This window comes from Lacerta agilis, chromosome 2 (genome assembly GCF_009819535.1).
Source record: "Lacerta agilis isolate rLacAgi1 chromosome 2, rLacAgi1.pri, whole genome shotgun sequence".
Classification (NCBI taxonomy): domain Eukaryota; kingdom Metazoa; phylum Chordata; class Lepidosauria; order Squamata; family Lacertidae; genus Lacerta; species Lacerta agilis.
This window is the reverse complement of record NC_046313.1, coordinates 78,864,363-78,876,699: the sequence shown is the minus strand read 5'-3', so window position 1 is coordinate 78,876,699 and position 12,337 is coordinate 78,864,363. Positions and strand designations below refer to the sequence as shown.

General features: G+C 38.5%; 1 protein-coding gene across 16 annotated transcripts in view; it reads left to right on the top strand.

Annotated features, from left to right (window-relative positions):
- The window catches only part of ERC2 (ELKS/RAB6-interacting/CAST family member 2), a 519,409-nt gene that overhangs the window by 268,189 nt on the left and 238,883 nt on the right, over positions 1–12,337 (top strand). For all 16 annotated transcript variants that reach the window (XR_004426010.1, XR_004426009.1, XR_004426011.1 and 13 more), the window contains one exon: positions 1,164–1,299. Coding sequence is in view for 8 of the 16 variants with exons in the window: in XM_033140942.1 (XP_032996833.1) it covers positions 1,164–1,299 (136 nt within the window). In the remaining 8 variants the exon portion in view is untranslated. The remainder of the gene's footprint in view (positions 1–1,163; positions 1,300–12,337) is intronic.

Sequence of the window (12,337 nt, the reverse complement as noted above, 5' to 3'; positions counted from 1 at the left end):
CATAGAAAAGGTTTTAAGTGCAAATGGTAAGTATCTAGGTCCCATTTTGAGATTATGAGAAGATGGATCAGTTGCTACACCAGCTCAATGTGCATTGCAACTTAAGTATTTTCTTATTACAGTCTCTAGTGCAGAAGATACTGGAAAATTTCCAGTGATCATATGGGCATTAGAAAATATCCTTTCAGTTTGCCAAAAAAGGATTAGTGTGTAGATCTCATTTGGAATTTGCACATGACTATTATTATATAGATAAGAAGAAGGAAATTCCTCAGAATCATGAGAAAGTCAAATAAATTAATATCTAAGAACCCAAGCAGGTAGTAACTCTGTTCTAAGATTAGTTTTTCAGACTTTCATGACAATGGCTGGCCATATAACTTCAAACAATTGCTTTTCTTTGTTGAAGAATATAAGTTTTACAGTTTAAAATTGCAAAGGAATAACACATTTAATTCTATTAACAGTGTTATTCTAGTAATGTTTGGCATGGATTTGGTTTGTTTTAAATACGTTAGCATTTATCTTCAGGATTGCTTTTTTTCATTTAGCAAGAGAAATTTGTCTGTGAAATACATCAGTAAGAGGTTTTAAAAGGGAACAGCAAATTTCATTAACAAGTTCATTCTTCTGAGAACAAGTCTACAGCCCAGTTGCTCAGTTCACCCAAAGCACAAAGGCAAATAGAAAAGCTGGTTTGGATTTGCAGCATAGTCCTGAGAACATTATTCCAGTAATGAGATGTCACAGGGTCTGTTTAGGGAAAAAATGCCCCTGAAGGCAGAGAGGTGAGGATGTTTTTGGATGTTTGGAGGGAGGGGAGGGAAAGGCACTGTGCAAGCAGTCTCACAGCACCCCTGACTGAAAGAAACAGTGACACGTTTTTGTTTTTTAAAAAATCACCTCATGCATTCATCTTATATCATACACCTACAGACACCGATTTAAAGAAACAGAGATACTCATAAGCTTGTTTTCAACCAGAGTGACATTTCATGTGCAACCTGATTATTTTTTCAGTTATCATCCGTTCAGTAAAGTTTATGTGCTGGATAACTGCACCTAATAACAAGCAAATGATGTGTGCCATTATTTATACATTTGCACTGTGAAACTGTCAATCGGACCCTTAGAATTAACAGGCCTATGCATACAATTCTTAGACATATGAAGGACCAAAACAAGAAGGTGGCAAACCTGAAGCACAATCAACAAATGGAGAAGAAGAAGAATGCCCAGTTGCTAGAAGAAGTTCGTAGACGTGAAGATAATATGACAGACAACTCTCAGCATTTGCAGGTGAGTTGCTTTAATTTGTCTAAATATTCTGGAAGTGTTCTGTTGCAAAAAAATAAAATAAAAAGTACTGTAAATGTACTCCAAACCTGATTTCTGATGGAATACTGAAAGCCCTTTTTCTTAAAAGACAAAGGTCTGGAAAGGTATGAAAAGGTGGTGCAGAAAGACAGCATGCAATTGACGTGTTGTCTTATAATGACTAGTGCAGCCTGGATATTTGTAGAAGGTGGTTGTTGTTATTTGGGGTATGACTTGCTCACTCAGTTGTGAATGGTACCTTATCTAATGATTTGAGGCAAATCTACTGGTTAGAAATGATGAGAAGAAAAAATGAAATTTGATTTTGTTTAGGTGAATATAGTTGTATTCCATTGTATATCAAAAAACGCTGCTATAGCATTCTTAATAGATAGCAAAACTAACTGCTATAGGCTGCTTTCATATTCTGGCTGTCATTCTGTGCTGCATTCATATTTTCCAAGGGACCTTCCATAAGAACTGAAAGTATTATTTTAATCTGAATATAGAAGAAAAGGGGTAATAGGAATTTTAAAAGTGGGGACCAACGAAACATGGTGGGGGAAAGAGAAGGCAGAAGAGATGAAGAAACTCCCTCCCTCAGTATGGCCTCCTTACCTACACTTCAGTGTTGCGCAATTCAGCTGCGTATATATAAAATATGTGAGGCTGCTGATCACCTGTTTTGCCTCTGCATCTTTTGTTACCTAGTTTTATCTGCTCAGGAGAACAAGCTATGCCTGTGAATTCGTCCCTCAGTTGCAGCTGTTGTGCAAAATAAAGGACAGATCCTTCATCTGTTTCTATCAATCTAATTAATTTACTTCATGCTGGTGTAACAGCTGCATGATACCAAAGAATGGCCAGGTGGAAATGAGGGCAGTGCCCTTGTACCTTTATAGTTTGTGTAAATGAGGAGGTTTTCCCCAGTGCAGGTTGTCATGTGAGGGAGAGAAAAGACATGCATCTGTCATTAAGTAAGCATTCATTCAGGCCTTAGCTGGGCATGGGTGTTCTGCAAAGATGGGAGGACAATGAAGACACGGTCTGAAACAGACAAGTTTAATTTCCAGAGAAGGCGTATCAGGAGTCAGGAAGCTAGTCAGAACAAGGCAGAAGTTTGAGTTGCTGAGAAGGAAAGAGATGGGCCAGAAGTAGGATTATATTTAAAAGTCAGAGAGAGGTCACAATCCAAGACAGGAGTCAGGAAAGGGGAGCAGGAGTGTAAGCAGAGTGTTAACTCTTAAAATGAATTGCTCAGACTAAGAAGCAAGCTCTGATGAGGATGAGTCCTTTTCATTCTTCCTGCCTGGTCAATTTAGTTTCCTGTACAAATAAGATTTGAGGGAGCAGTATGCAAAAAGTTTCACCTACACTCATAAGTCTATATTCACGTCACAATGAACACAAGTTAATGAGTAGAAGTGGCAAGCTTTAACAGGGCCATTCTATCACAGAAAGAGGAATAACTGTGGTCTTGCCATCTTGTTGCTATGTTGGATGAAAATTTTATTTTATAAAGTTCTGCCCAGCCTATAAATCTTTGAAAGCTATAGATTTCGTCTAGAGCATTGCATTTTGAGTAAATTGAGATGGCAGTCAGTAACCGCAGATGGGAACTGAGTGGTGCTCCCATTCAAAAGTGGCACCGGCACCCATCTGCAGGTAAAATGCCACCTGGGAATTTGGCTGTAAATGGTGGCATAGCTGAGTCTGACTGGTGAAGGGCCCTTCTTAGCCCCCGAGGCTCTCAGCCAATGCTTGACTATTGGCAGCATACCATACTTCTGTTGAACCTTGCACTATCAGGGCTGTACATCACATTGGGAGGCCAGACACATAAAGCAAGCTCCCTGTTCCAGGCCACCAACGTATGAACAGTGTGGGATGGGTCTGGCAGGAGAAGTGAGAGAAGGCTTGGTCTTTCCCTCACACAATGGAGAGTGTTTGAGTATGAACATCAAAACAGGCCTTTAGTCATGTTATTGTGATGGCAGTGGAAAGCTGTCATGTGGAGTCGTTCAGATGTGATTACTCCTTATAAAATGTGTGCTCTAGTATTTGAAGTATTATCTGCAACTCTGATTTATCACTAGCACTAAACTATAGTATTACAGAGATAACACAACAGCATTCAGTGCGAATGGCTGATTTTTACATTCAGTATAAATTTCTTAAATCTGAAACACTTTCCCAGTCTTTAGCAAACTCTTTTTGGAAAAGCAACCTCATTTTAAATCCAAAAAGACAAGAGTTGTCATTTTTGGCTTGTCTTCTCTCTGTCTCTCTCTCTTACCCCCCATCGCCTTTTCTTGAGTCTGTGAAATTAATGAACTAATATATGAAGAAATGTAAGAGCCAATATTTTATGTTTGTTTTCTTTTTAATTCATTGCCTAAAAACAGAATTTTATCTTACATGTGTCCATTTTCAACTGGTAGGTTTCCTGGGGATAATAAGGTTTCTTCTTTTCAAGTGGTTATGTGTGCTCAGTGTAAAAAAAATCCCATGCATATTAAACATTAGTATCTTTACAAAGCAAAAGGCGTGAAACAAAAAAACAAAGAGAGGCCAGCAGAGAATATCATGGAACTGTGTGAGTTTTGGAGATTTGTTCATAGGTACTTCTCTTGCCATTTTTCTGCTTCTCTAATTATGGATGGATTTTGCCAGGATAGGAAGTGTAACTAATAAGTTCAACCTCAAAAATGTCCACCTTTCAGCAAAATGTATAGTGTGTTATTAATTTCACACACTTCAATGGGATCTCCCTCTCCCTCTCTCTTTCTTTTTGCCAGTAGATGCATTCTAATGTTAGTCATTTCCATGTGGTTAAGCATTTAGTGTAGCTTTATATCCTTTCTTTGTAAGAATAAGAACAAGAATAACGTATGAATTAGCCTTAACATATTCATTCTTGTTGCATTCTTTTCTTAAGTTTTAGTGCTCTGAAGTTTTATTTAGAAAAGTAAACTGATTTAGCAAAAGATTTAAAAACCTATTATCATAATTACAAATGTAGAACAATAAGAATTAGTTTGTTCTAAGACTGTTAAATTGGATAACCTACATATGTGAGGCTATCTGAGTTGAATATGAATTTCAGATTTTTACTATGGGTGGTCATTACCTGGCCAGAAGAGGTTCCATTAAGCTTGGGATACAGTCCATTTGCAATGAACCTCTGCCAATATTTTACTGAAGTGACAGATTTCAGTGATTTCAGAGGAAGAGTAAATTAATGAGTTTTGGGGATCAGTGGCATATTTTGGGATTTGATGCACATTTAGATTTGAACGGTTCAGATGCAGGGGCGTAGGAACAGAGGGGGGGCTCCCCATGTACCATCATGGAGGGGGGTGACAAATTATCAAGGAAAAATTACTGCCTTACTAGGGCAGTTCATAAAAAAAAACTTTTTTAAAAAAATGCCTGCTCCAAAGGTCTTATCTTACTACACTAGGGTTTATATAGCTATATATGGAATTTTATGCATATCAGTTAATATCTTGACCCTCCTTCATGAAAATAGCTGTTTAATTGGCTGTTTTCCTATGTCGTGAAGGCTGAAATTTCAATTCAGTGGAGCAGGGTCAAGATATTAGCTGATATGCATAAAATTTCAGATATAGCTATATAATCCCTAGTTTAGTAAGATCAGACCTTCGAAGCAGACATTTTTTTTAAAAGAAAAGTTTTTTATGAACCGCTCTACTGCCCTACCCTCCGCTGGGCTTCTCGGGTCCTGGAAAGTCGGCCTATGTGAAGAAAATGAGACTAGGCTGAGTAGATTAGATAATACAGAGCATGGTGAAATCACAATAAATAAAACCTCCCCTTCAGTAGTTTCAAGCACTGCTACAGGTTCCACATAATATCTGTACTGCATTGTTTACTGTGACAGCACCTGCACTTTGGAACTCCCCACTTATTGCAACAAAGCACGTGCCTTTGCTAGACTCTTTTCGGGCACCTGCTGAAAGCATTCTTCTTTAGGCAAGCATACCTAGATGCTTAGGAAGTTGACGTAATTTTAATCTTAATATTTTAGCTTTTGTATGTTTTAAAGTAGGATTGTTAATTTTTCTTGATTTTACTGCTGTGGTATTTTTGTTTTGTTTTTTGTTTTGGTAAACCACTTTGCAGGTTTTTAAAGATAAATTTTATTTAATAAATAAACAATAAATATAAATAAAATAACACAAGCCAAAACACAATCCATCCTGTAGATTTAAGTATCTGTCCATAGTCGCCACTTGTTATCAGAGGCCCAGAATCCACATTCCTTTGTAAGAAAATATGAAATAACATAAAATAATTTTTGCAGGCCAAAAAACAAACAAACAATGGGAGAGCGTGAGGTGACAAGAACTTTTCCGCACAGGGTACTTACTACCTGACCTTCCTACACCTCTGTTCAGATGTGATTGAATCTTCAAAAGTTGATTTTTTAAAAATGAATTCAGGCATGGCAACCAACCTCCTGCTACTAATATATTTAAATTATTTTTTGTTGGTGGTATTCATCGTTTCAGCAATCTGCTCCTCAGATCAAAGATAAGCCTCTGATTGCTCTTTGATACTAAAAGGCAGCAGCAAAAACTTATCTCCTATATTAATGCTGTGGACAGAGCAGGAAAAATCTTTTTCTGCCTCCTGGCATTTATAAAGCAGACAGAAACTTATGTCTGATCTTAGTGCTGTGGGACCGCAATAGTAAGATCAGTGAAAAGCCTCTGTTGCCACCTTTTGATATCAAAGTCCATGTAAGATAAATGCTGCCTGCTCTTTGAAAGTTTTCATAATGAGTTTGATGCAGACAAAGGATTATTTGCAATCTCAATGCTAAGCACCACATTGCCAGAATCTTAAAGATTATTCCTGATATAATCTGGTCATGTATGTTAATTCTGGTCCTGATTACGAGTGAATATGTGGACAGCTGCAATTTCCACATGAATTTCTGTTCCCATCAGAATTCTCCAACATACCTAGTCTTCTGGTGGTGAGGGGGGCATTTTGTGCCCCTTCCCCTTATATGCACTGTTCGATTTATACATTTGTTAAAATTATGTTCTTCGGGGCCTATGCTTATAGTTTGCATGTCTGTTGAAATATAGTTCATTTGTTTCTGGAGAAAAGGCCAACAACAACGTAGAAGCTATTTCACAAGTGCCCAAACTCTTCCAGCAAGTTTTTTTTTTTTTTGGTCATGACTGTTTAGATCATGCAGGTCCCAGAAAAAGCCCCCTGAGGCAATATGGAAGTGGCCAAGAGTCAGTAGAACAGTCATGAAACAGACTGCTGGGGAGCAGCTGCAGGAAACGAGCAGGGATAGTTTCTTGGCCAGAAATAGGGTCTACTGGACCATGGACAGCTCCTGTGTCCCAGAGCTGCAGAGCACAAGTCACTTCTAAAAATAAAGATGTAGGGTCTGAAGCTCAACTCCTTTGCTGGAGTGTCTCTACAAATGCTCAAGTGTTGGCAAAAGAGAGTTTTGGAGATAGAGAGCAACCATCAATAATACTTCCCTGTTTGTTGTTACTGTTGTTTCATATTTCTGGTTGGACTACAACTCCCATCAGCCCCAGCCCCATCACTCCACACAGGGGAGCTATAGCCCAGCAATATCATGAAGGCTGCAGATTCCCCCATCCTTCCAAAGAGAGCTCTGCATAACAAGAGAGATTGTGGAAAGGCACACTCAAGGATACACAGGCTATGTTAAGAAAGAGCTGTGACATTCTACATTTTATGGTTCCTAAACATTGAGGAAAATACTTCTTCACAATTTCCTAAGCAGCAATGACCTCCATTCAGGGCTGGATTCAGGTTTGTTGAGGCCCTAAGCTACTGAAGGTAATGGGGCCCTTTATATGTCTAGATGTCCTTTGTCAACAACAAATTGTCACTGTTTTTTGTGTTGAATATATGCTATATGGCAATTTATGGACCTAATAAGTATCTAAAGTAATTCACACATAACAAATAGGAGCCTACACAACACAAAACACTGTTGCTGTATGTAGGTTTTATTTTATTTGTTTTTATCTTATATTTTGGAAATGTACATCCAGGGTTTTTTTCCCCTTTAAATTTTTTGGGGGCCCCGAAGAGAGTGGGACCCTAAGCTACAGCTTGTTTAGCTTATACGTAAATCCAGCACTGCCTCCATTTAGGAATTATACCTCTGTATCTTTTCTTAAGTGCTAGGATGGATATTTTTAAACATGTGTATGAATAGACACTGTAAGAATTACGGTTTTTAGGAAAAACCTGCAACAAAACCCACAGGAATTTTTCGTAAGATACACCTTTCTTCCCTCCCCTCCCCTCAGTGTTTATGTAATAACTCACACATGTGGGACTCTTGTAATCTCTAGGGGGCAATCACATTCAACATGCATCAAAAGAAGTAGTTCAGTTAAACCAACTCTCCCTATCCAGCAATAATTACCACAGGTTTGCACTGAGATATAGTTGCAAAAGGTTAGTGAGCAGGGCATCTGCAATTCAAGTCGCATGTCAACTCTACATCAATAACCTCATATAATAATCTTATAATAAGATGTTAGCATTTCAGCACATCACAGCCTAATGTAAAAAGCTAAAAGAAGTTCATTTCTCTACTGTTTGGTTTGATTTATAGCTTGTCTAATATCTTACTAGTTATAAATTTAAACACCCAAGATTATATAAATCATAATCAGTGTCAAACGCAATAATTAAGACAGAAATTTAGCACCCTTAAAAATAGCAATCAGTCACTTGTGTTTTATAAAGAAGTAGATCTCAGTCCATTCTAGATAAATGTATTTTATATGCTAAGGTTTACTGTTTACAGAATTTACAGCCAGCTTCTATAGTTTTCATGGATTAATTTCAAAATTGCAAATTTCACAGTTTTCAGTAAAGTTGTACATTTTAATGGAAAGGATTTCCTGTAGGAGTTTTCTTTTTCTTTCCCCCCCCTTTTTCTTTTTTGCAAACTCTACATATGATGAGATATATATTTCCATCTGTACATCATATTTTGCCACTCTTTTTCCAAAGCAGCTAGCATCATGTTAATTGTAATAAAATCAGTAAGCTGAACCATTTAAAAGTATGAGATTAAAATTATTTTTTTCAAAGAAAATTCCAAAGACTTTTTTAAAGCAACCAAAATCTATAACTCAAATAATGAAACAAACTGAATATTGCCATCAATTAATCCCATCTCATTAGAACTAATCATTCCTTTCAAGTCCTCATCAAAATCCCCAAAAGCATAATTATTTTGACAGAGACTAGCAGAATAGACATTTTGAAACTTACTGTGAATTTTGTCACTTCCTCATGAATACGATTCACTCTCTTGTAGTCTAAAATGGTACCCTCAGAGGGATCCAGACTCTTTTACTTCTATTAATATATTACAGTTTTATTCTTCTAAGAAGTGAGGAAAGCTTTGACCTTTTAATGCTGTATCAAATCATTAAAATAGATGTAAGGGAAAATCACAGTCCATCTAGCCCCCAACCAAATATTCTATGCTTGTATGCTGGCAAATGGTTGTCTACTAACACATGGCTTTATAAATGATCTTATTATCGTTAGATAAATTGTGCTTGTTAATGTGTTTTATCTCAGTCCCTTCATCTTGAATCTTTTGCATGTCCCCATGAGGCTCAGCCATTCCAGGGAGACTACAGGGTATGTTTTAAAGAGCAATCTGCCATTGCCTGTTGGGCAGTTCCCACAGCACAGAAGCTCTCCCTTTCTGAATGCTTTAAAAAAAAATTATTTTACAGTATTACATTCAATTACACATATTATCATTCATTTTATCATACATTCCACGTTATCCATTATACAATCTATATGTGCCTATTTGTTAGTATACATATTCCTTATTTTTACCTTTGTGACCTCCCTCCACCAAAGCTCAGCTTCTTTTGTTATTCATTACTTTTATATTGTGTTATAGATATACTTTATGTATTCCCCATTGTCCATTTTTCCATAATATAACCTTAACTTTATGAACTTCAGTCAATACATATCAATAATTTGATTTTAGAACCATGTTTTGCCATGTATTCTTCCACACATTCCAATTCTTTCCTTAGTTTCTGGTTTAATTGGAATCTAACAGCTGCTGTCATCTTAGCCAACTATAAAAATCCACAAAGCTTGTTTTGCCACTCCACTAATGAGGGGATGGTGTCCCCTTTCCAGCTCTCCCTTTATCTCCTTGCAGATGTAGTTTAACCTTAGCTGGTTGCTACTGGGCCAAGTACTGTAAGTATTTCTCTCTCTCTCCCTCTTCCTTCCTTCCCTCCCTAAACACGAGTGGTATTCCCCCCCCCCATATTACAGAGTTCATCTAGCCCATAATTAATCATGCAGCATCTGTAATGTTTGTGTATGTTTTGACCCTACAGCCTGCTGGTACATGTCTTTCACCCTCACAGGACTAGGTCAAATTTTGTCAGCAAAACTGGTGATGCATAACCCATAAAATATTTTTATGACCCAATGGATCACATAACTCAATGGCGTAGCAGCAGGTTTTGGCATAGATAATCCCGCCAGCTCAGTCCCCTGGCTCAGTTAGCAGGTCTAGGAAGGCATTTGGGCTGAGCCCTTGGAAAGCCAGTGTTAATCAGGGTAGATGGTACTAGGCTATGTAGACAAGTAGCCTGACTCGGCAAGATCCTTTTGTCCTAGCAGGGCTTTTACAGAGTGGAGTCATGCTTTCATACGCAATTGATGATGATAACAAATGTGACAGAAATAATTGTCAGTACTTGCACCTTGGCACAGCTTATGATTTAAAACATTACAGGGAAAGCTCAGGCAGATACTTGTTTTAATACTTCCAGTATAGCTTCAGCTAATAAAATTTATACCTCAAAATCACAGTTATGCAGGTGGCAGCAAAGGTCTAAAAGGAAACATTTGAAACACAGCATATCAGCTTACCACATGGAATCCCCCTTTCCCCCCACCAAGGTTAAGAGGGTTCTCCTGACCCCCCCACTCCAGAGCCAATTTGGGGGGGGGATGCAGGAAGAAGAGATGGGGGGTCCCCATTGCACAAGTAGAAGCCCTTAATGACGGGGTTCATTAAGCAAACCCCACCCAGAATGTTTTATAAGACCCACTTTTATTACACCAGACAATAAAGCACCTCACTAATGAGCAGATGCTGACAGATGCCTTCTGTATCACTAGCTGAGGCTCTCTTTGTTTTGTCTCCGGAGAAAGATCTACAGTAGCAGCCTTGAGCTAGTAGATAAGTTTCCTGGTATTGCCTAGGATGGCAGGAGAAAGGAATGCTGGAGATACTGAAATAAACCACAAATATGAAAGTGATTTTGTTCTCCTTGGGAACACAGAGTAGTTATAATTTTAGGATACAATGTGTAAGATGGAAAATTACCAGTTTTTGTTTAGTGGCTGCTCAGTGCAGGATTAAACAATAAGGTTAACACAGTCTCTGTTATGGGTGACAAGTTTACAAATGACACCAAATTGTTCATGGGATTGTAAAGAGATTCAAGGGAATCTCTCCAAACTAAGTATATGGGCAGCAGAATAGCAAATGCAATTTAGTGTAAGCAAGTATAAAGTGATGCAACTGGGGTAATTTTTCTCCTTCATCTCACATATATGTGCTAAAGGGGTCTGAAGTGGCAGTGACTGACCAGAAACGAGACCTTGGGGCCATAGTGGATCATTTGATGAAGATGTTGACCTATGTACTGTACCAAAGCTGTAAAAAAATAATAACCAGATTACATGTTTAGGATGAGTAAGAAAAGGATTAAAAATTAAACTTCCAGTATTATAATGCAATGTTACAAATCTATGATGCAGCCACACTTGGAACTTTATGTACAGGTCTGGCCACCTCACCGTAGAAAAGATATAGCTCAAAAAGTGATCAAGGGGCTGGAGCAACTCCCTTATCTGGAGATGGTGGGGATTAAACTTGGGGCATTTTGCATGTATAACAAGCACCTAATACTGAGCTACAGTCCTTCCCAGCTTTCTTCTCCTCGTTTATATAGTCTTGTCCAATTAAATGAAATCATGAGGCCTCCTGCCCAGGGGCTGTAAGAGGGATTCTAGTTGGGTGGAACAGTTTACATTTTACATGTTGTAGGTCCCTGGTTCAACCCTAATCTAGGAAAGGGGAGGAGCGAGGTGGCAGCAAGGATGGGCTCTGACAGTGTGTTTGTACAGCCCTGACCTCACTTTGCCCATCCCCCTTCTTGTAAGCCGCAGCAACACTGGTGTCAGGAAGCTATTGCTGTGGCTTGACCCACCAGGCGAGCCATTCTTGCAGGGCTGTTTTGTGCAGAGGACTTCTTTTCTGTGCAAAGTACTACTTCTCTTCTATTCCCCTCATGAGAGTTCCTGTTTGCAAGCTCTGAGTGTATGACAAGAGAGATACAGCAGATCCATAATGGCTTGTAGCATTCCCTAGCCCACAACTTCGTCCTGTTCCAGCCATTTTACCAGTGGAGCTGTCTTGGCGGCTCATCCTTCATCCTGGTGGCACAGCAGGGTTTCTACAACATTCTAAAGCCCCTCAGCAGAAAACCAGTGTAGGATAGTGCCCTTAAGGTTGTTGAAAATGCTTCCATTGTCAAAATCCAGCTATAGGTGCAGGTTTGTCCCCTCTGTAACCAGGCAGTTGTAGTACACCGTGTTGATTTTGGTGCACTAAATTACTGGTGTGCTGTCCAAGCCAATTAGACATGCTGAAAATGAAGCACACGGCTTCTCTATGTCGTTATGCTAGATTTGTTTTTGTTTTGGTAACACTTTTTGTGAAAGAAGCCTGGTGAAAAACTAGAAAGGCACAATTTCTCAAAAGCTCAGATGGTGAAAAATATCCATGAATGTTTGTCTTCTGAAAATTTGAACGCCCATAAGGTTTCAGTGTTTTGTTTTGTAAGTGAAATGCTCCTCTCTTGACCTGATTTCATTATTGGTTTATGCATTTAATCACTTTTCAGGGATTTTT